Below are 22,594 nucleotides of genomic sequence, written 5' to 3'. Positions count from 1 at the left end.
GGACACCTCGGCCAAAATGGGGCCACCAGAATGACCTGGGCCCCCTCTAACACTATTTTCTTCAGGGTGCCCTGGATGAGAGGAAGGGGAGGAAAGGCATAAAGAAGGCCAGGGGGCAATGGGCTTCTGAGAGCGTCCGTGCCCTCCGCGTTGCATGCAGGAAAGTGGTAAAAAACAGGGAAGCTGACCGTTGCTCGGGCTGGCGAACAAGTCCACCAGTGGATCGCCGAATCTGAGGCAGATTCTGTGAAATATCTCTGGGTCCAGCTGCCACTTGCCGTGATCCACTGTTGCCCGGCTCAGCCAATCTGCCTGGTGATTGGAAATGCCCGAGATGTGTTCCGATAGGACTGATGCCAAATTCTTTTCCGCCCACCGACCTAGCTTCCAAGCCTCCTGCCACAGGATCATGGAGTGGGTCCCCCCTTGATGATTTATGTGTGCTTTTGTTGCGACATTGTCCGTCAAGAGGAGGACATGCCAATTGACTATCGAGTCTCGAAAATGAAGAAGGGCTAGACGGGCTGCCTTCAGCTCCAGCCAGTTGATGTTGTGGCACAGGTAGGATTTGGACCATCGTCCCTGTGCCAGGCTGGACTCCATCACTGCTCCCCAGACGAAGAGGCTGGCATCCGTCGTGATGGATATGCGGTCTGGTTCCCAGAATTTGGCCCCGCAGTTCAAGGATGGGGACAACCACCACCTCAGGAACTAGTGGAGGTCTGGCGTGAGCCAAATGGGACGTGGAGAGTTGCTCAATTTCTGTTGTTGGAATGGGATGAGGTCAGGATGGAAGCGGACCGACTTGCGTGGACGTGACATCTGCAGACTTGTTAGACGTTCTGCTGAAAGGCAAACCAGCCCTGTTCTCGAGCCTATTACTGTTCCCAAATGGAGGATTCTTGTTGATGGTGAAAGATGGCTCTTGGGAAAATTGATGGAAAACCAGAGGATTGCAGTGTCTGAATGGTGATCTGCAAGTCCTGGATTGCTTGTGTTTGGGATTGGGCGAGGATGAGCACGTCGTCGAGGTAACAATGGAGTCTCACCGGCCTGGATCGCAGGTGAGCCGCCATCGCTGCCAGGACCTTTGTGAATGTGTGGGGAGCAGAGGCCAGGCCGAAGGGAAGTGCCCTGTACTGAAAATGTCGCCCCCCTCCATGGGAGAAACGGAGGAATTTGCGGTGAGTTGGCCGAATCGGGATGTGTAAGTATGCCTCTGTTAGGTCTATTGATGCCATGAAGTCGCCCCGCCTGATTCCCAGTAATATGGATTTGAGTGATGACATCTTGAAGCGCCGGTAGACCAAGAAGGAATTCAGACGCTTCAAGTCCAGAATTGCTCTCCATCCCCCAGAGCTCTTCGGGACTACAAAGAGGTTTGAGTACACGCCTTGCCCCCACTCCTCCGGAGGGACCGGTTCAACCACCCAAATGTCCAACAGGTGTTGGATTGCTAGGCGCATCAGGCGGCACCTTTCTGGGTCCCTGGAGGGGGAGAAAGTCTATATTGTAATAACGTTTGTCATTGCCACCCTGGTTAGGCAAGGAAGAGGGCCTTGCCCACTGATGTTGTACCACCTCCAAGAAGATTGGGGGAGCAGGAACCTCCTCTTTATCTGTATTGGGATTAATAAACAGGGCCAGGTTAGGATCCCTGTGCTGGGAGACTGGTGGAGCCCCCGGGCCAATTTGAGTGGTCTTTTTGGCCTTGTGTAACATAGGCTTGAAAGCAGGTGGAGGAAAAAGCCCTGGGAATGCGGGGGCCTCTGGAGGGACGACATCCTCATCCTCCGAGAACCCTAAGTCTGGGTGAGTGGCCTCCCCCAAATTGGAACCCTCACTGACCACTGAGGGGGAAGGAGGTCTGGGATTATCATTTCCTCTGGAGGAGGAGGGGGACCTTCATCTGGCAACCGCCTGTAGTCTAGGTCTCCCTTGGGAAGAACTCTCCCTCTGGGCTAGGCCTGAGGAAATACTCTTATAAATAGTTGCGGAGATGAGTTTTCTAATGCTGCCTGGCAATTGGTCTAAATCTTCTAAATCTTCCTTGGATGGGCCTTGAGGTGGAAGCCCTCGTGGGGCAAGTTGGGTTGGTGGTTAGTAATCCCGGATCCTCCACCGGATCCTCCACCCTTTCCCTATAGGCTCTGGGAGAGATGAGGGGGAGAAGGAGAGCCCCCCCCTTCTGGGCTTTGGAGGTGAGATAGAAGGTGAGGAAGGACTGAAGCCCCTGGGGGGGGTGAACCCGATGTTTGAGAACGGGCCTCAAGCGGAGACATGGATCTGCTGGGGGATTCAGGCCTAGATGCCTGTGCCAGTTTTTCTGCCCTGGCCACCTGTTTTTCCAGGACTTTTTGTCTTCTGGATTCATCCCTAGCAGCCGCTCTGGAAGGGTGCTGGTCTGCTGTAGGCCTGGAGGCCACTCCCCTGGGCCTAAGCCTGCCCTGGGCCTCCTCCACCCCCTCTCCTTGGGCTTGCAGATCCGAAACTGTGGAGGCCATGCCTCACTCACATGTCTTGATGGGACGCCTGCCGGTCTCGGTCCCTGGCCTCGCTGCAGCTGCTTCGTGAAGCTTGGCGTGCCTCTCTCCTGCGGCTTCCTATTAATTTTGCTTCAGCCGCTGCTAGAAAGCGCAGCAAGAGGCCGCCGCCCAGGAGGTTGCACCAGAAATGGCCGCTGCGCCTTGTGGGTGAAGATTCGGGCAATGTAAATGCCTCTGAGGGGTTAGCCTTGCGATGAGCCGAGCCAGAGGCTCCTTTTGTGCCCAGGTGCTCTTCAATTGAGGGTTGCTACTTGCCTCGCCGGCTGGCGATCCAATCAATGCTCGCTCTGCAAATCAGGGGATCGTGGCAGGTCTTTGAAGCTTCTAGCAATAACTTGGCCAATTAGCGGACAGTGGCAGTTCTTCGAAGCCGTGGCAAGGGCTTGGAGCAGTGTTAAATAGCCGATCGAGTGCTTTCGTCCCTTTCGGGGGTTGCTACACCCTTTGTAAGTGAGACGTGGTCTCCGCAGCACTCTGGATGAGACGACCGCTCTCAGGGAACCCCTCGGAGCCTGGAGGCAAAGCCCCCTGCTCCTCTTTATGCATGACTGAGTCTCCTAATAAATTGATTTTGTTTTGTAATGATTTCTAGAATTTCCAATTAAACCAGTTTATCCAATCTTAAATATTAACTACCTCACAGGAGCCACAGCTAGTGCTCGGACCAAAGACTGAGGGAATTGGGAGCCAAGAGGGAAAGGAGGATACTTAAGAAAAATCCCTGTCTCTGGACCAATCAGGCTGTAACAAACCCTGCTGTAGCCCCTCCCGCCGAAGCCACAGGAAAACCACAGAGTTCAGCTAAAGTTCTTACAAAGCCACTTAGCCATTATGAGACTAGAGCTCCATACCTGCGACCCAGACAAAAGGGGAAGCAAGACAGTATCTGCTTATAAGGCTTCTTTCCTCAAGGTAACCAATGAGAAATGGGTTAAGTATTTCTGTGTTGTGATGCTTTTGACAAAGTATAAGAATGCGTGCTTCCATTAGAAGAGTTGTTCAGAAGTTACATGCTAGCCTTTGACTAGCTTATCTGAACCTGGCTGCCAAATAAACTTCTTGATCCTGAGACGTCTAAGCCCTGTTATTTTCTGCAACACTATCAGCCTTTTTAAATAATCAATTACAAAAATTATGATTAATTTTAATTTCGATTTTTATTTTATTTTTCTATAGAAATGTGCATGAAATTAAAAGCATGATCTCCCCCCCCAAAAAGAAATAATTATGTGCTGGAAGTTCTACCAAACAATTTTGGATCAGCCACAACTGGACCGAAATAAAACCTGAATATTTGGGTTGTTCTGGCTTTTGGCCAAAAGAAAATCAATGAATTACAGGTTGCACTGCCCTCTATTGACCATACTACATAGAAAAAACATTTCAGGTTTAATTCAAATACAAAGCAAATCATGATTGGATGAATACTTTTAAATGATATGCTTTTCTCCGCGTTCTACCTTTGATTTATTAAAGTTTTCCATATTTCAGTTGATAAACTCCAAACTGGCACTAAACTTTAAATTACTACTAACATTTCTTTTCCAGCTAAAGTTATAAATTGGCTTACAATAATCAAAACTGGTTAAGAACAGTTAATAAACTTTTGAAAAGCAATTGGAAGAAGTACTTTACAAAGTATAGTTATCATGAACAAAACATTTTTCAAAATATTAAAACTGTGATGGATTATTTGCAATGCTGCTCAAAGACTATCACCACCTCTCTGTGCAGCGTTAGAATAGTAGTTTAGAAGACAGCTAATATGCTTTGCAATGAATCTCTTTCCAGTGATTTGTATAAGCCTGATATTTAGAATACAGTATTTTGGAAACTAACTAAACATGGGATAAGGTGAATTTGCATGAACATGCATTGGGATAAAACCAATTTTTAACTTAAGCTTCAACAACTGATAATAGATTTATAGTAGAGGTATAGTATAGTGTATAGTATACTAGAGTTATAATGAAAGCATGAACAACTGGATTATTTTTGAAAGACGTTATAATTATAAACACTATAAAAACAACTAAAATAACTTTAAAAACAAATTTCACCAACATTGTTTAAAACAAGACTTATTAAAATTTAGTATTTTTGGCATTCTGATCTTGCTTGAGTGCATACATAACATCATTCTGGCTAACGTTGAGTCGAATTCGCATGCTGAGGTACTTGGCATGAGATTCTGCCAGCAAAAGTTTACAAGCACCAAGTCGGGAGGAAATTGCCATTATATCTGATACATTAGGTGTTGGCAGGCCTTCAAGTCTACATAGAGCAACGTGCTGATGAAATATCTAGAAGAGGAAAAAACAAAACTGAAGGTTAAAAACAAGCAGGTTACAGGAGTAATTTCTAATTACTTTCCTCCTCTTTCTATGGGAAAATAACTAACAAGATACATCTGTGGTTCTCAGACCCCTGGGAACAGGGCTGTGATGTGATCACAGGGGGTCCATGAAGGCTTGAAGAAATGTTATGATTTAAATCCTGAGTTAAGTCCTGGGGGTTTGTGGCCATGGTCTGTGGCCACAAAAGGTATTTAAAGGGGGTCTGTGGTGAAAAGGTTGAGAACTACTGAGATACACCATTTTTCAGAACTGTATAGACCAGTGATGGTGAATCTTTTGTGGCTAGCGTGCCAAAAGCAGGGGAGCGCAGGAGGGTCGTGCGCGGGTGTGCCACATCCATGCTATGCACACGACCCCAGTGCGCATGCGTGCACAACCATAACTCCCCCCCCATTTTTGGTGTGCTTTTTTCACCCTCTCCAGGCTTGAGGCTTTTTAGGAGCCTGGGGAGGGCGAAAACAGCCTTTCCCGCCCCCCCCCCCCCCGAGGCCCTGTGGAGGCTTCAGGAGCTTCCCTGAAGTCTCCGGAGCGTGAAAAAACGCCCCTATGGGCAAACCAGAAGTTCGAGAATGGACTTCCAGTTTGCTCGTACGGCTGGTTTTAGACCTCCAGAGCCTTCAGGCAGCTTCCCTTAAGGCTCCGGAGGGAAAAAACCAACCCTACGAGCAACTCGGAAGTGACTTCCGGTTTGCTCGTAGGGTCATTTTTTGCCCTCCAGAGCCTTCAGGGAAGCTTCCTGAAGGCTCCAGAGGGTGAGCAAACCGTAAGTGCGTTCCTGAACTTCTGGTTTGCCATTAGGACCGGTTTTTCACAGTCCGGAGATTTCAGGGAAGCTCCTAAAGCCTCCAAAGGGTGAAAAATAGCCTCAAAAGAAGGCCAAAATCAGCTGGCCAGTGCGCACATGCGCGCTGGTCAGCTGACAGAGCAACGCCTCACGTGCCTGGACAAATGGCTCCACATGCCACCTGTGGCATGCGTGCTATAGGTTCGCCATCATGGGTATAGACAGTAGTACTTTGGTATTCAACTGCTTTGAAACTCATTTAATTTGGTACTCAACACATTTTGATATGAACATTTTGTCCCGGTCCTCATCGTTTGTTTGGTACTCAACGCACAAGCTACATCTTGTCAGTGTCGGCTGCCTTGTGACTCACTACATTATTCCTTATGGGAAAAATTTATTCGGCACTTGTCATTTTTGGTACTCATCATGCTTCCTGGAACCAATTAACAATAAGTTAATAGGGTACCACTGTATTCTGGAAATTATTAAATGATTGTCAAATAGATTGTCTAGATTGAATATATGCAATTTGGAAGAATGTATAGTATGGTCTGACACAGCTACTCTAACTATATTCAAAATATAAAAATACGGACTCGAGGAGAACTGAAGCACTAATCTAACTAGTGCATATTTGTAAATTGGAATAAAGAGCTACACTGTATAAAATGTATTAAATAGTCATTTCCAATGAAAAGATACATCCACAGAATATAATTGAAGTCTTGAAAAATTAGCATTTATTTTTACCTGCTGAATTGTAGCTTCTTCCAGTCCTAACCTATGAAATTCCGCAATTGTGGCTTTCAAGAATATTTGCTCCTGCAGCGAAGCATTCCTAAAAGAGAATGGAACCCCAACAAGATTAATCAGCATGAAAAAGTACCTCCCAGTGGGTTGGTACCCTACATATAGCTTCTACTTGGTGGGTTGCAAGAAACAATATGTTGACTTACAAGGCAGACATGTATTCCATTCAGTGAACAATTGATGTTATCTCAATTGTGGGTGCTCATAAAAGTAAAACTTCATAATTGGTCCATAAAATGGTGATAATTGGAAGAAACAAGGATGAATTTGGGGGATAAATGTGTAACCCTATGCAATATTTAACATGAATGAGTGGGACCGAGCTAAACAAGTCCAAAAAAAGGAACCCAGAATGAATGAGAATGGTGACTGTTGATGGGCATCTCCTTGGGAAAAGGTCTATTTCAAATACAGTTAAGATTTGGTTATGATGGCAACTGGGAACATAATTTTTTTCTCTAAATGATGCTATGTGATGTCACATAGCTGTATTGCTTTGCAACAGCAATTCCATCCTGGTTGCTGTTATTGAGTGAGGACTTCATGGGTGAATAAATGAGGACTCCATGTGACCATGATTTCCAAGTTCCTGGCAGCTTTCCCATTGCCTTTGCTTGTGGGAAGCTGGCAAAGAATGTTGGAAATTGAGACCACGTGACTGCAGTTTGCTGTCCTAATTGTGAGCTAGGCACTGAATGCTCAGATCACAACCATGTGACTGTGGGAATGCGGTGATGCCTGGAATTCCAAGGATCGGTCTTTACCACCATTTGTTCAGCACCATTACCTTTTAATGATTGTTGAAGAAATGGTTGTAAATTTTGGACTGCACAGACCAGATTTTTCTTATTTTTTTCTTTTAATAACCCTATAAACCTTTGTATCGGGGAGGAGTCTCTTGAGCGGAACTTGAGTGTTTACTGGCCAGATGCCCTTCCTGACGCCTATGTGGAGTTCTCAGCAGACAATTACTCATTGCTCCCAGAAAGAAATATCTGCTGCTACTTAGGATCAAACCCACAGCCTTGTGATTATGAGGCAAGAGCTCCAACTCTAGGTCGCCACACTGCTCAGACCAGATTTTCCTTTATGGTACCGAAAAAGAGAACTCTTCACAGGTATACTATTTTATTACCTAATTGCATTTATATATGGAGATGAGAACATTTCATCCACGGCTTGCATAACATGTGCCATGTTGACTAATCCAGAAACGCCTCTTTTGCTATTAAATTCACAGATTTCAGTGGACCTTCTGCAGATATCAAGGCACCGTCTTGCATCACCAGACAAAGCTGCAACCTAAAATGTATTGATTAAAAATGAAAGTTGATCATTTTCTCTACATTGCGATACCCAAATAAATAAATAAATAAAGTGGATACATTTTGTGGATTTGATTACTGTCGTCTTCATTTTCTTCAGAATCCCGAAAAACTGAGACACAATAATGAATAATCTCTGAAGCACTTCTTTAATTTTTTTCTAGTTTATGATACACCCCTAGATCCATCAGTTGGTACATAGTTTGTACTTTACAGTTAGAGCTCAATCATTAACTACTGAGAACAGTGTTAATTTTTTTAAAAATTGCACACAGCTGCTGCTATGGACAATTTACCTTTCTAGAAATGAACTGAATTGCATCCTCTTCAAATGCTTTTAACTGATGGATCCTGGATGAAACAATTTGTTGTAACTGCTTGTAGGTGTATGGCTGGAAAGACATTCGGGTAAGGCCCTGCAAAATGGGAAACATTAAACTTCTTGAGAGCTCTTGAAATGGATATTCAATAAATCTGACAAACTCTATGAAATGTGGATATAGAATAAATTATACGATAGGCAGTTATGATGGCTTTTCTATTCAAAATGCTTTTTAATTATCTTATATGGAAACTGAAAATGTATGCATCAAATAGTCATGCGATTTTAGGTGTAAACTACTGAAATGTTTTGTTCATAACTTGTGATATTATTGCAAGTAGTTTTTCCAGAATGCTATGCATTCCAGCCTATTATCATGGGTTGAACACTCCCACATCCTTCTTTCTTCTAGCACTACAAAGACTCCTATGTTTGATATCTAGTTCTATAAATGACCAGTTTCAAAATAGAAAAATGCAGTAATCAAATGCATAACACCATTATTTAAACTCCTAGTAAATGGCATCTACCAAACTTTTCTTTATTCAGACCATATCTAAAGTGGCATCTCAAACAATTAGGTTGAGAATTTATCTGGATTTTTTCTCATACCAGTAACATCTGATTCAGTGGTGGGTTCCGGATCCCGTTGCAACTGGTATGGTTGCAACGGGGCCTGGCGTTCTCCACATGAACGTGCGCATGCGTCTTACCTTCCAGCGACGCCTCTCTCTGCAAGCCTCCGCAACCTCCAGCTGCTCGGCAGAGTATCGCACAGGCGCTGTACGGGCCATGCTCATGCATGGAAGTGCTGAAGGTTTTAAAGACAGGTAAGGAGCGCGGATGGGCCCTCCGGAGCACCATAGCAGTGCTCCGGGCAGGCTCCGGTACGCCCATACTGGGGCGTACCCCCTGCAACCCACCACTGATCTGATTCCAAAGCACAGTACAGTAATATCTCATTCTCTTCTTTTGTCATTAATTTCTGAAAACATCATGAGTGCAACATAACCACAGTAATAAGAGTTGAATAGACATACCAGCCTGCTGGCTACTCTTTTCATCATTATTCTTTCTGGCAAATCCATAGTGTTAGCAATGGCCAAGACAATTAGCTTGGCATTTTTCTGGGTGGGCCAGTCAAAGAGATTGTACATTACATTTTGTTTTCGAGTCCATAGAAGATCAAGCTAGATTAAGGAAGAAATTGATACAAAGTTACAGATGAAGAAAATATATACTACAAAGATGTAAAAGTTCTGGTACTTTTTTTTTAGTTCTGCAGAAAAATATGATTTTGGATTAGCCTTATTCAAATGCAGTTTTCACCACCTATGGATAACACTGCGTATATGAGTATCTAAAGAGAAATACTTTATATTTCTTTCTCTGTATCAGTACATTTCTATTTGAAGAACAAGTACTTGTTACGTAGCTGGAACTGAAACCTGGAACTGAAATCCACAGAAATGTATCAGTTTAGGAATGAACATAGAAAATAGCTTTTTCCCTTTGCATTCTTTTTTAAAGACTTTAAACTAAGCAGAGATGGTTTTTATTTTTAATTAATATTTGTAGGCTCCTCTTATTCAGGTGAAGGGAATGAAAGTGTTTTGAAATAGTTTACATTGTTTGTATTGACAAGGATGACCACTTCAGACCATTTCAATTTTACAACAGCCAAATGGCTCCAAAATACATACATACAAACTAAAAAAATATTCTAATATAACCACTCACACATTACCTCATCCACAATAAGTACTAAAGTTTTCCTTTTTGATCCAGGTGTGCAAAACATCTTTTTCAGAAGTTCAGCTGCATGATTGGCAGTTGTCTTCTGGCCTGTCAGCAGCTAGATCAAATTAAATGGAGACTGGTGTTACGATCTTGTGCAGCTGTAATGAATTCTGCTATAGCGGTAGTATAATTCTATGTATGTTTATCTAGAGGTAAATCCTACTACATTCAGTGTGTCATGTTGTCAGCTTTGGAAGGACAGATGAAAGAACTCACCTAAAAAGTATAAGTTTGCAGAATTACATCACCTCCAGTTTGTCATAATGGAACCAAATATAAATTTTCTGCCAGACTTACATTCATTATTTATGTTGAACACCATCAGACTGTAAAGTCATAAACCCACTTGGAGCTGGAAATATTCATAACAAAACAGACATAATTTGTCTGTTTTATTATGAATATAAAACAGGAAGAGTGAAAGGAGAGGTGGAAGGACACAATGAGTTTTTTTTAAAGCAAAGGCAGTTGAGATTAAAGTACTAAAGTGTTTGCAATCTTCCAAATTTTAAAAGACAGTCATTATCCACAAGCCATAAGTTGTGTCAGTAGTGTAGACACACAAAGAAATAAATGTTAGGTGTGTACACCTGAAGTGGAGAGCCAATGTAGTGCATTGTTTAAGATGTTGAACTAGGAGCAGTAAGACTGAGATTTTAATCCTCCATAGAAATGTAAGACATCTGGATGTGTCTGGGCCATTCATTTTTCTCAGCCAAGACTAAGAACATCTATCTACCAACTTCCACTGAAACAATGTGCTAGATTATACTCCATAACCAAATTATTCATCTTGAAGATAGGGGCTGAAAACACTGTCACATATCAAGAAAAATAATTACACACACACACACAACTTATAGCTAGTGACAGGCAAACTCACCCTCTGAATTTAAGAAGCTACTAAAAAAGCTTCTTGCCCAATTCCATTTTTCTCAAGCATATTCACCTTTAAAATGAGCACATAGGCTTGGTGGGGATCAGTCAGTTTCATTCCATTAATCTCTATAAACTGGAAAGCTGGTATCTCGTCATTTTCTGCTGCCTGCTGAAGATAATGAATAGCTTCATGGACTGTTGCGGTTTTGCCTGTTCCAGGAACTCCAGAAATGTACATACATCTGAAACACAAGAGAGCCAATACTAATCACGAAGGTTTCTATTTTTCTAATAAAAAGCTGCCTTATACTACCTTAGAACAATTGTCCCTTTAGCCAGGTTAAATATGATTAATGATTCAGCTGCAGCTTGAGCTATGTTGATTGTTCCTGGAACTTTTATAAGGAAATTCTGAAAATGTGTCATTCCTTTAACTCCTACTTAAAGCCCCCCAAAAGTTACTTAAAAGTTCTTAAAATAAAAATAAACACAGGCAAGTAGATAGATCTGAGAAGCTTCTACATGGACAGTTCCACACCCAATGGACTGGGTAATAAAAGTGAAGACTGGAATGTACTTAATAAGAATGCATGACTTCCAAGAAATTGTAAAAGGCATTGTAATCTTATAGAAAAAGAACTTTAAAGCAAAAACTTGCTATCATTGTTTTGGCATATCAACACGATCTCGGTTTGTCTTTTTCCTTCCTCTTTAATGAAACAGAAAATGGATGAATAGCATGCCAAGAAACACTCACCCTCCTGTACCATCAAGGAGCTTGCTTTTTATAAAGTTACAGATATCCTGGAATTCCTTTTCACGGCAGGGCAAGGCTTCTGGGACAGCAGACACATGCAGTCTGTCAGTTAAAGCAAAAGAGGATCAAAGAGATGTCAATTCTAAAGACCTCGGTTATATGATTTCTAAGCAAGGTGCTAGGCACAGAATAGAATTCATTAAGAGTTGTTATGCAAATGTTCTAAGAATTCATTTCAAATGCTGGGTTGAAAAAGGGGTGGGTTTTTTAAAGGTGACTTTATAACTTCAATGCTAATCTAAAGTAAAAAATATTTTATATGCAGGAGAGGGCGGGGCTGATGTCGCTACGACACAACATGCAATCTTGGAACTCCAGGATTGCTGTTGATATCTCTGCTGCTGGAAGGTCCTTTTGAACCTTAAACCATCCCATAGAAACGGTGATAGGGAAGGGCTGATCTCAGAGACATCGCAAAGTCCCTGATTGATCCAGGAGAAGCTCTTTTTTCCGGCGAAAGAGAAGCAGCCATTGAAGCTGCAGAAAGTTGGGACAGCCCCTGAACGGAAGAAAAGCAGGAGTGAGAGTGTGTCGAAATGGTGAGATAAATTTTACTATTAGAGAAGAGAATACCCAAAAAGACTTAGAGTAAAATTAAAATTGAAGACAGAAGAGAGAGAGCGGCGAATTAAACTTGAATTAAACTTAGTGTGTTATCTTTTTTTTAATTTTGCATTTTTTAATGGATGGAACTTTTACAAATGCCTTTTACTTTTTAAATTGGACTGGTTTCTTTTTTCCCTCTTCTTCTATTTCTCCTCTTTTTTCATATTTGTGGAATTATGATTTTCTTTCTTTTCTTTTTACAATGCTCGGCTGGATTGTTTGCTTTTAAGCACTTTTTTTCCCCTTAAGTCCGGAATTTAAAGAGAGAGGTACAGGCAGAGGAAAAAGAAGCAACACTGCCACCTAGAGGCTGGAGGCTTGGAAACGTCCTTTTTTATTTCTTTGAACATCTGACATATCGAATACTTCAAAGTTCCTGATTTTGTTTATTGAAAGGGATAGTGGGAAGAGTACGGATTGTTTATGCAGGTGCTCTTCTGGAGTACTATGAATAGCTGGACTGGAGTGAAGAGAAAACCTTGACTTGAAAGATTATAGTGAACTTGTTTGAAACTTAACAAAAAGCTTTGGATGTTTTAGTGGCAGTGTTTATAACCTGGAAGAATGGCGCAACATGAAGAAGAAAAAGAATTAACATTGCAAATGATTATGTTTGAAATTCAAAAAGTACAAATAAGTACAAAAAACATTGAAAAGAGGATGGAGAACATAGAACAAAAAACAGAAAAAATAGAGGGAAGAGTTGAAAATATTTATAAAACGATGATGACATTTGAGAATAGAGTTCAAAAAATTGAAGAAAAATATGAACAAAGTGATAAGAAAATTGTTGATATTGACAACAAATTGAGCGTGGTTGGAAACGACAGGAGTGGAATATTGAAAGGAGAGATAAACGAACTGGAACCCTATCTCAAACCTCAAAACATGGAAGACGAAAAGGGAGAAAATTTGGCAGAGATAATGAGAGAAATTTTGGCAGAAGCACCGGTGATAACTAAAGGCAAGCGGATGGAAGGAACAGATGGAGGGTTTTGAGTTTTCACAAGATATGCAAGGAACAACAAGGTGCCAAGAGAAGTCGACATAAGACTTATCAAAAAAATAATTAGAATACAAATACCACAAATGGCAAGAGATACAGGACTGTACTACTACTGGAAGGATACAGGATGAAGAAGTGAAATGTTAGAATAAAAATTAAGTTAAACTTAAATTTAGAGCATTATGTATAAAATAAAGTAATAATAGTTATAGCTAAATAAATGATTAATAATGATAATAATGTATATATATACACTAGATTGATAATATGAAATTTTATATAAATTGTGAGGACTATGGAGAGGATGTTTAAAAGCTTTGTTATAAAAGATAAATAATTCTATATAGAATAAAATATAAAGATGTAATACTATTGGATGATTTCAGGATGATGTAAATGCCATAATATAAATTTATCTTAAATTCAGAATACTTTACATAAAAAGGATGTAATAATAGCTATAGTCAAATGAATGTTTAATAACCATAACAATTGTATACATATGTATTAGAATTATGATAGGAGTCTTTATGTAAGTTGCAAGTAAAGACTATTGTGAGAAAGCACAAAAGTTTTGTAACCAATCGACACACTGTAAGTAATGGAGAAGGATTTTTATTTTATGTGTGTTTATGTGTGTATGTTTTGTTTGTCTAAAACTAAAAACTTTTTTATAATGAATTTTTTTTATATGGAAACATAGAACAGGAAGAATAAGACATTCATAACAGAATGGATGTTTATTTAAATAAATAAGATAATTATATTATCTCCTATTGTAATAAAGAATATCATTTACATCACCCTCAAAGGCTAACTTCTAGCTTCTCTTCCTTTAACTACATTATTATTAATTTCTTTCCTTAGGAAATACCAGGAATATTTTAGTTTACCTCATTCTTGCCTCTTCTAGCACATTGACTGGCTTCTGTGCAGTCTGATTTCGGCTGCGTATTCTCGGGGTAGCATTGCGTGGAGTTTTTGGAGTACTTGGTTTAGACTGCAAGAAAAATCATTGTTAGTTTCTCATTTACAAACGTCATTGTTTGCATTTCATTTTGTTTGAAACTGCTGAAAATAATAATTGAAAAAATTAAGACAAACATTTGTAATGCTTAATACATTATTTATTTGGCATAGAATTTAAATGAATATTCAACACAAAATTGGACTGAAAGAAGGAAAGACAGAAACAGTTTTACATTATTTCCTTTTGGGAATTTTGTAGTTCACCTTGTAGTCAGTTTTGTGTTGTAGTTAAAGGTACTGGACTAGGAGCAAGGAGACCTATATTTTCATTCTCCCTTGGGAATAAAAGCCAGCTAAGTGACATAGAGCCAATCAACACAACAAGCCCAGGAAATTAAAAAAACAAATCCTGAAAGATTGGTAAACCATTTCCAAAAATATTGCCAAGAAAACTGTATTGATCTGTTCATGTTGCCAGAAGTTGAAATTGATTTAAATGACCCTAACACACAAAGACACAGCCTAGCTTGATCAGATCAGATATTATTTGACTACAAATATAACCACTGTTCCTCTCCATTTATAAATTCCAAACTGAATTTCATAAATTCCTTAAATTGTAAAATCAAGAGATTATTTTATGTGTATATGATTGTTGAAAGTACTTTTTTTTGTTTTTAGAAATGCCTATAGCTCTTACACTATTCCTTGGATCCTTGGCAGGTGTCCCCATGGATTGGTTCTTTGAGAACTTGGGAGGAGTGAATTTTGTTTGCCTTTTAAGTATATGAAGTCTCTTGTTGTCGTCTTCATCACTGCTGTCTGAATCAGAAGTTTCCAAGGGACTAAGACACTTCTTACCCTTGCCTTTATCTCTAGCTGCATTCAAAACACTAAAGAAAGAAATTAGACACATCAACTTTTGAATTTTGGACAATAAGCAGAAAAAGAGATAACACTGGAACAACACTGGCTGAAGACAATGATATTATGATCAGCCAGATATGATGAGCCCCAGGTTCAGGCATAGACATAGTGACAGAAAATTCTGCTTTATCTTTTGAGCCTGTGATGCGTAAGGAATCACAGGGGACCTCTGAATTGAGCTCAGTCACCTTTAAATTAGATGAAATTACATTGAGCTCAGCCACCTTTAAATTAGATCCCTGTCCTTTGGGGTTTTAGTGGATTAAATAATGCCACGGGTTTTGAAAGGCGTGCTTACTTTTCAAAAAGGCATGCAAGGCCTGGCTATCCAGAGAACTATCATTCCAAACTACCATTCTGTGAAGGAACGTCTAACAGATTCCGGGAAAGCAGAGAGGGAAACAGGGCTGTTGCAAAAGACACTTTAATCAAGGAAAGAGAAAGCATGAGAAACACCTTCAATTATTTTGCCTTACTCGCATTAGGTGTTTTCAAGCTAGCTACATTGAAAAATTTGGGAAGCAAAACAAGATGGAATTCTGTAACTATCTTTTTTTTTTTTTGCTAATAAGATACTAGAAGGCAATCTTGAAAGCCTGTCAAACACCTAACATTTGGTTTGTAAGGGAGGTTGGACAACAAACTAAAACTTAAGAGTCTTGATGTCTCCATCAGATATTTGGCCGTATCTCCAATAAATTCTGCAATGTCCATGCTGACAAATGGGTATGGCCATTTTAATTCAAAACTTGGGATATAAGCAAATTCTCTACTCCTAAGCAGAAAGCGAATGAGATTACATGCATCAATCTTCTTATTTAAACTGCAACGTTTAAATGTAAGATTAAAAAAAGTAGGTAAGGGTAAAAAAAATGTCCTATGAATGAATCACAGTGAGGGTTATTGATCCACTTATTTTCATTTATAGGAAAATCAATTTTGGACAATTTTTTCTTTTAAAAAATATTTCTATCCAACAATATATTTGTTTACATGCATATATATAAAGCAATTATTTCCACCAATAATTTGTCAAGTGTGACTAACACACTATAAACACTAAACAGCCTAAAAAAATTAAAATGTTGTATGGATAACAGTCTCACCCAAGTTGCTCTGCAATTCGAGCAGCAGTCACTTGTGCACATTTTCTGCGTGAACGTGGAGTCATCACTGGATTCCTTGTTTCCAACTCACACTCTTCATTTAAACTAGAGAGAAACGTGAGTAATATATTTTATGAAAAATACACAACACCTTCATCAACTTCACTATTCTGAGAAACAGATACAATCTAGGCAGACAAAATTTAACCCATGGAATTGTATTCAAGTGTAGTTATTAATCTGTTAAACCCCACTATTAAAAAGCTAAACTTTCTGCCTGTCAGCAAATTATTACAGAGAAGAAGAAAATTAATATTAAACGCACAGAAAGGGATTCCTGTGTCTTGCTTGAAGAAAAATAGTATGTTAATATAGAAACAAGAACTCTAGGCTGTTCAGAATCACCATACTTCCGAATTTAGGACATAATGCTGGTCCCTACCCTTTGCCACTTTGTGTCACAGCAGAACTGCTGATTTTCAGGCTGGAATCTTGAATCCTCTGGCACGAAGTTAGTAAATTTGTTGTAGTTCTTTCAGGCTGCTCATCCAGTGGTTTTATATCTGAAAGCAAATCTTCCTCATCAGAAACACAAGGTCTTTTTTTAGGAGAACCTTTAATGCCAGTAAATGTCACTTTTCTTTTAAGGGGTGATCCTTGAGGAGTTTCAGTCAAACCACAGTCTAGAGGTTCAAGCACCTCTTGTTGCACTGCAAGCATATTTCTAGATTTTGTAGGTGCTAAAAAGAGAAAAATCAGAAGATATATTTAACAGAAGTCATTAAAGAATGATCATTTCTGAATGCATAAGCCCCTCTGTATCTCTGAGGTCAAATTCCTTCTGGCCTGCAACCTAATTTCTAAAGTTTCTTCCAAGAAACCAATTTAGACCTTACTGATTTTCCATGAATTGTCAAAAATATAGTTGGTCTCCAAGATCTTGAACTAGAATGATTGAGTCCTTTCGGTTTACATCCAAGTAATAACGTGGAAGGACAATATCTTTTGTTCCCCCATTTTTTACACAGGTTTCCCCAATTTTCAAGGAAATGATAAAAAGTTCTGATCGTGATGTACCTATAAACCTGCACAATTACTGTATGTGAGTAATCATATGAGTTATACTAATAGGGGCGGAATTTTCTTTCTGTTACAGCAGGGGTGTCCAAACTTGGGAACTTTAAGACTTGTGGACTTCAACTCCCAGAATTCCCCAGCCAGCATGGCTGGCTGGGGAATTCTGGGAATTAAAGTCCACAAGTCTTAAAGTTCCCAAGTTTGGACACCCCTGTGTTACAGCTATTTATGAATCAAATACAGCAGCAGAAATGAACAAACCCAGCTCAAGAAACCCCTCAGTTGCATGAGTGCCAGATTAGAAGCCATCCATCCAATTGTGCCTTTCATCTGAAAATAATGTGAAGTCCTTGACTTACAACCATTTTAGTGACTGTTCAACGTTACAATGGCACTGAAAAAAATGACGTGATCATTTTTCACTTATGACCATTGCAGCATCCCCAGTCACGTGATCAAACTTCCAATGCTTGGCAACTGGGCTCGTATTTATGACGGTTAGTGTCCCAAGGTCACTTTTTGAGACCTTCTGACATGCAAAGTCAATGGGGAAGACAGATTCACATAACAACTATGCTACTAATTTAACAACTGCAGTGAGTCACTTAACAATTGTGGCAAGAAAGGTTGCAATATGGGGCAAAACTCATTTAACAATTGTTTTGCTTAGCAATAGAAATTTTGGGCTTAATTGTGGTCGTAAATCAAGGACTAGCTATATACCCTAAAATTAATGTGCTATTCAGTATATAAATCATGTGGCAGTTTACAGAGCTATATCTTCTAACAGTAAAGAGAGCAATACCCAATTATTTGCAAACGTACTGTTTAGCTGTAATCTTTTCTTTGCTCCAGCGATGTCTCCATTGGCCAGTTTTGGGGAATATCTCTGCTTAAACAAGGAAGACTTAGCAGCTGAATGTCTCAATTTTACTTCTGCACTGCTTTTTTTGCTTTCTCTGGTACTCCAAGTGACATTTTTGGTTGCTTCTTCCAGTGAGCGAGAGGGAGTCCAAGCGCACTCAGGTGCAAAATGTACATAGTTCTTTAGTTTAACGGAATTTTTCAATTCTGCCAGTAAATTGGGTCTCAATAGGTTTAATCTTTTTCCATCCCACGATTTCCTTACAAACATAACTTGCTTCTCTTGTACTGCAATAGGTATTGGTTCATATGGTGACAAGGGAATAACCTAAAAACAGCAAAACCGCACAAAGTTGTCCATTTACACAGCAGCTTTAAGTCCAGTGAAATAATGTGATCAACATATCAAATTCAAATTAGTATAATTCAAAGAGTTTAAATGTCAATTCGTTCTAAGCATAACAAAAGGTCTATTAAGGAATGTATTTCCTCAAAATGTAATGAAAATTGGCTTGTCCTTTGAGGAGAAGAATATTTAACAAAATAGTGGGAACTATCTCATATTTTTAGAATTACGTTTCTGACTTGCAAAGATACAGTTGAGTTCAATTACTAATGGCTGCATGTATGTAGTTTCCTTCGCAGAATGGGAATGGTTTGCTGTTTTGTGATTGTTTTAAATAAATGCCTGGCTTAGCTAAAAATACTGGAATAACTGATGGTGCCTAATCCAAATAGTAACCAGAGGCAAGCCACCTTAGTGACTAGCTACTGCTATCTATTGAAGTCATCATATGTATCTAGGGCTGTTACTATTCATAAGTTACAGTACGAGTGAACAATATATAATGGTACTTTTCACTATCTCTAAACTGTATGTGAATAGAAGTAATTTAAGAGATGCTGATTTGGTATTAGAATCAAAAATATCTGATGCTTAAGATGGTATTTGTAACATATAACCTATGTAAACATTAATAATTCAAATTACCAAAAGCCCCTGCCCAATTAATCTAATATAGTATTTCTCAGAAGTTTTGTTACAATTGTAACATGGTGATTGTGGATCACCAGGACTATAATTTTACTAGACAGGGTAAGCTAAGCTAAGTGATCAATTCTACACTAATAATCAACAATATAAAACATTGTTTAGGAAATGTAATGACCTATACATGCCCTTGAAGACCACCCAGAAGCCACAACTGATCTAGAATGCAGAAGCTGCAATAGGCACCCCTAGATTCACCCAACTTACATTCCTGTTGCAAAAGTTGCACTGGTTCTCTGTTTTCTTCTGGGTGCCATTCAAAGTGCTGGTTAAACTTTAAATTCCTACCCAGCATATGACCAGGTTATTTGTCTCTTCCCGAGAGTTTCTGCCTAACAGGATAGCATGCTCCGGGTTCCTTCCCTGAAATATTGCCATTTAATGGGACTTAGGAAATGTATCCTTTTCATAAGTGTCTCTACCTTGTGAGGTGATCTAGCAGACTCCACCTTTTTAGCTTTCTAGAAGGCTATTAAGACCTTACTCATGAACTGGAACAGATTGAATGGAACTTATGGATAGTTTGTTGAGGCATCTTAGGAGATAACTAGGGCACCATTTTTTTTTTAGATTTTCTTTTTTATGGTTCTTAGTTTTATTATTGTCATGAGCTGCCCAGGAGTGCTCCAAGATGCCTGGCCATGCACATCTTTTAAATAAAATAAATCAGATTGGCTGATGCTATTGAAGCATATTTATGTAGCAATGTTGTCAATACAGTGCTCAAATTGTTCATCAACGGAAACAGCAATAGCACTTAGACTTATATACTGCTTCACAGTACTTTACAGCCCTCTCTAAGTGGTTTACAGAGTCAGTATAATTCCCCCAACAATCTGGGTCTTCGTTTTATCAATCTTGGAAGGGTGAAAGATTGAGTGAACCCTGAGCCAGTCAAAATCAAACTCCTGGCTGTAAGCAGAATTAGCCTGCAATAATACTGCATTCTAAGCACTGCACTACCAGGGCTCTAAATTAATGTATAAATTAATTAATGTATAAATAAGTGGCGTGTCAAAACGGATGAAGTAGAACTACCATGACTAACCCTATGATAGGCTATTTATCATAGAATATAATGTATAATAAAATATAATAAAAATTACTTTATATTGTTTTTAAAATGCTTTCATGTTTAGTCTTACATATCCAAGAAAAAAATGTCAGCCCTGGTGCTGCCAGGAATGAGCTATCTCAGGATTAAATTACTGTAAACTATATCAAAGAAGTTCTGAAGACATTTTCCTTTTCTTGCCTTGACACATTTGAATACGCTACTACTCACCATAATTTTACCAATAATAGATGAAACAAATATATCAGTATCCCAGTTAGTCTTCTCATTCAAGAATATCTCCTGTGAAGCTGTTTGTCCCAAACTATTTCGGAGACCAAATGGCATTTCTTCAATACGAGAAAACCACTGAACAATTGCATGCTTTTTCTGAGCACCTAGAGTAGAAAAAAATATTACTTACAAAGATCCCTTCAGGATTTTTGAAACATACATTTCTTTGGTTTCATTAAATGTCAGCTTAAGTAAGAGCGTCAACCTTTTGCTATCAACTATTGCCAAATTGGTATATTTAAATCAAGCCAATAGTTGTAGACTGATACAGGTAGTCCTCAATTTACAGCCACAATTGGGGCAAGAATTTCTGCCATTTTTCAAAAATGCTTTAGCGTCTTAGTATCGTATATTACTTTTAACTATCTCTTTTACAAATATTCAACAAAAAATTATCTTAGTATTGTATAACTGCTATATAGGGAAGAGACAGAAAAACTTACCATCTTCATATAGTTTTAAGAGTCTTGCCACCAAAAAATGATCATATTCTTCTTCTTCTATGAAAATAAACTCTCCAGGGAAAATATAGCTGTCACTCATATCTTTTTTATATTTAATAGATATTCCCCTAAAAATGATAAATAATTTCTTTAGAGGCATTGGATACCATTCCCCATCTTCTTTCTATTCATTACCACCCCTTTGTCAAAATTTTAGACACTGACTGGGCTTGTTTTTGTTTTCCTTCTTCTTCCATAATGCACCATGCAGTTTTTATATCCACTACAGGTGGTCCTCGAGTTACGACCATGATTGAGCCACAAATTTTTGTTACCGAGACAATTGTTAAGCAATTTCCCCTCCTCATTTTACTACATTTCTTGCCAGAGTTAAGTGAATCATTGCACCGTTAAGTTAATAACACGATTATTACGTGAATCTGGCTTCCCATTGACTTGTCAGAAGGTCACAAAAGCTGATCACATGTCGTCAGGACATTGCAACTGTCATAAATATGTACCACTTGGCAAACACCCTAATTTTGATCACCTGACCATAGGGATGCTGCAACGGTTGTGTGAAAAATGATCATGTCACTTTTTTCAGTGTGGTCGTAACTTTGAATGGTCACTAAATGAATGTAAGTCGAGCACTACCTGCACTGCTCAATTATCAGCACTATTGCATTATTATGCATTTCCCCAGAACCACGGTTAACATTTTGCTCTCTAACAAGTCACTAAAACAGACTGACACACCTATAAAGAGAGATCTGCAATGTTTCGGCTGTAGATATAGCTTTGCCAATCCAGGAATAGATGCGTTTTCCCCGACTTCTTGTGCTTAGGGTATCTGTTAAAAAAAACAAACATGAAAGATCAGATCCTATAATAAACACACCATCTGGGCAAAAGAGGAAAAGTACTGGAGCATCCCGTTGTGAGGGCATTGCTCAATCCTCAGCTTCTGTGTTATTCTCTTACAGCCCCCCCCTTTCCTAAACATAATAGAGAAGTATTTATGAGACCCTTGGGGTGAAGATGAATCTGCCACTCAAGCTTCAACACGACCCCGCTGTCCTTAGAAATCTAGTAATCCTGTCGTTCAACAACAACAACAAAAAACCCTTACGCGGACAAGATGTCCTCCACGAGGGGCTGCAATTCATTCTTTCAAGCGCGACGAAACTCGGCAGGAAAAAACCAAGAACCCGTCAATCTGAGGCTCGGAGCGGCGACAGCTCCACTCTTCCTCCTGCGAGATGAAACTTCGCGCCAAAGTCCTGTCGCTCCGCCCCGGAAATGAAATTTGCCCGACCCTAGAGACGCCATGTTTGTTTCTGGCTGTCGGGAGGGGGGAGAAACCCTCAATTCTTATTTCCGCAGGGGGAGGAGAGAGAGAGAGAGAGAGAGAGAGAGAGAGGCCGGCGGAAGTGTCGACCGCCTGCCCCTTCCTCTGTCTGGAAGTGAACCCGGAGCGGAAGTGAAAAATGGAGGGATCGTGCAAGCGGTAGACTTCTGTAGGCCGCGCTCTCTCACTCCCCTTTCCTTTTC

General features: G+C 39.7%; 1 protein-coding gene across 1 annotated transcript; it reads right to left on the bottom strand.

Moving 5' to 3' along the window:
- Positions 1–3,684: 3,684 nt before the first annotated feature.
- ORC1 (origin recognition complex subunit 1) lies at positions 3,685–22,401 on the bottom strand. The gene is given in 18 exon segments (XM_081949617.1): positions 3,685–4,849; positions 6,441–6,528; positions 7,636–7,802; positions 8,122–8,241; positions 9,188–9,337; positions 9,895–10,002; positions 10,897–11,068; positions 11,584–11,685; positions 14,149–14,255; positions 14,925–15,117; positions 16,258–16,362; positions 16,700–16,997; positions 18,160–18,526; positions 20,535–20,701; positions 21,041–21,168; positions 21,800–21,893; positions 22,173–22,243; positions 22,245–22,401. Coding segments are annotated over 18 exon segments (2,784 nt in total). The 5' UTR covers positions 22,373–22,401; the 3' UTR covers positions 3,685–4,630.
- Positions 22,402–22,594: the final 193 nt, after the last annotated feature.

The sequence above is a fragment of the Natrix helvetica genome (genome assembly GCF_964273705.1).
Source record: "Natrix helvetica genome assembly, chromosome: 3".
Taxonomy (NCBI): Eukaryota; Metazoa; Chordata; class Lepidosauria; order Squamata; family Natricidae; genus Natrix; species Natrix helvetica.
The sequence above is the reverse complement of the archived record's forward strand: the minus strand, read 5'-3'. Positions and strand labels throughout refer to the sequence as shown.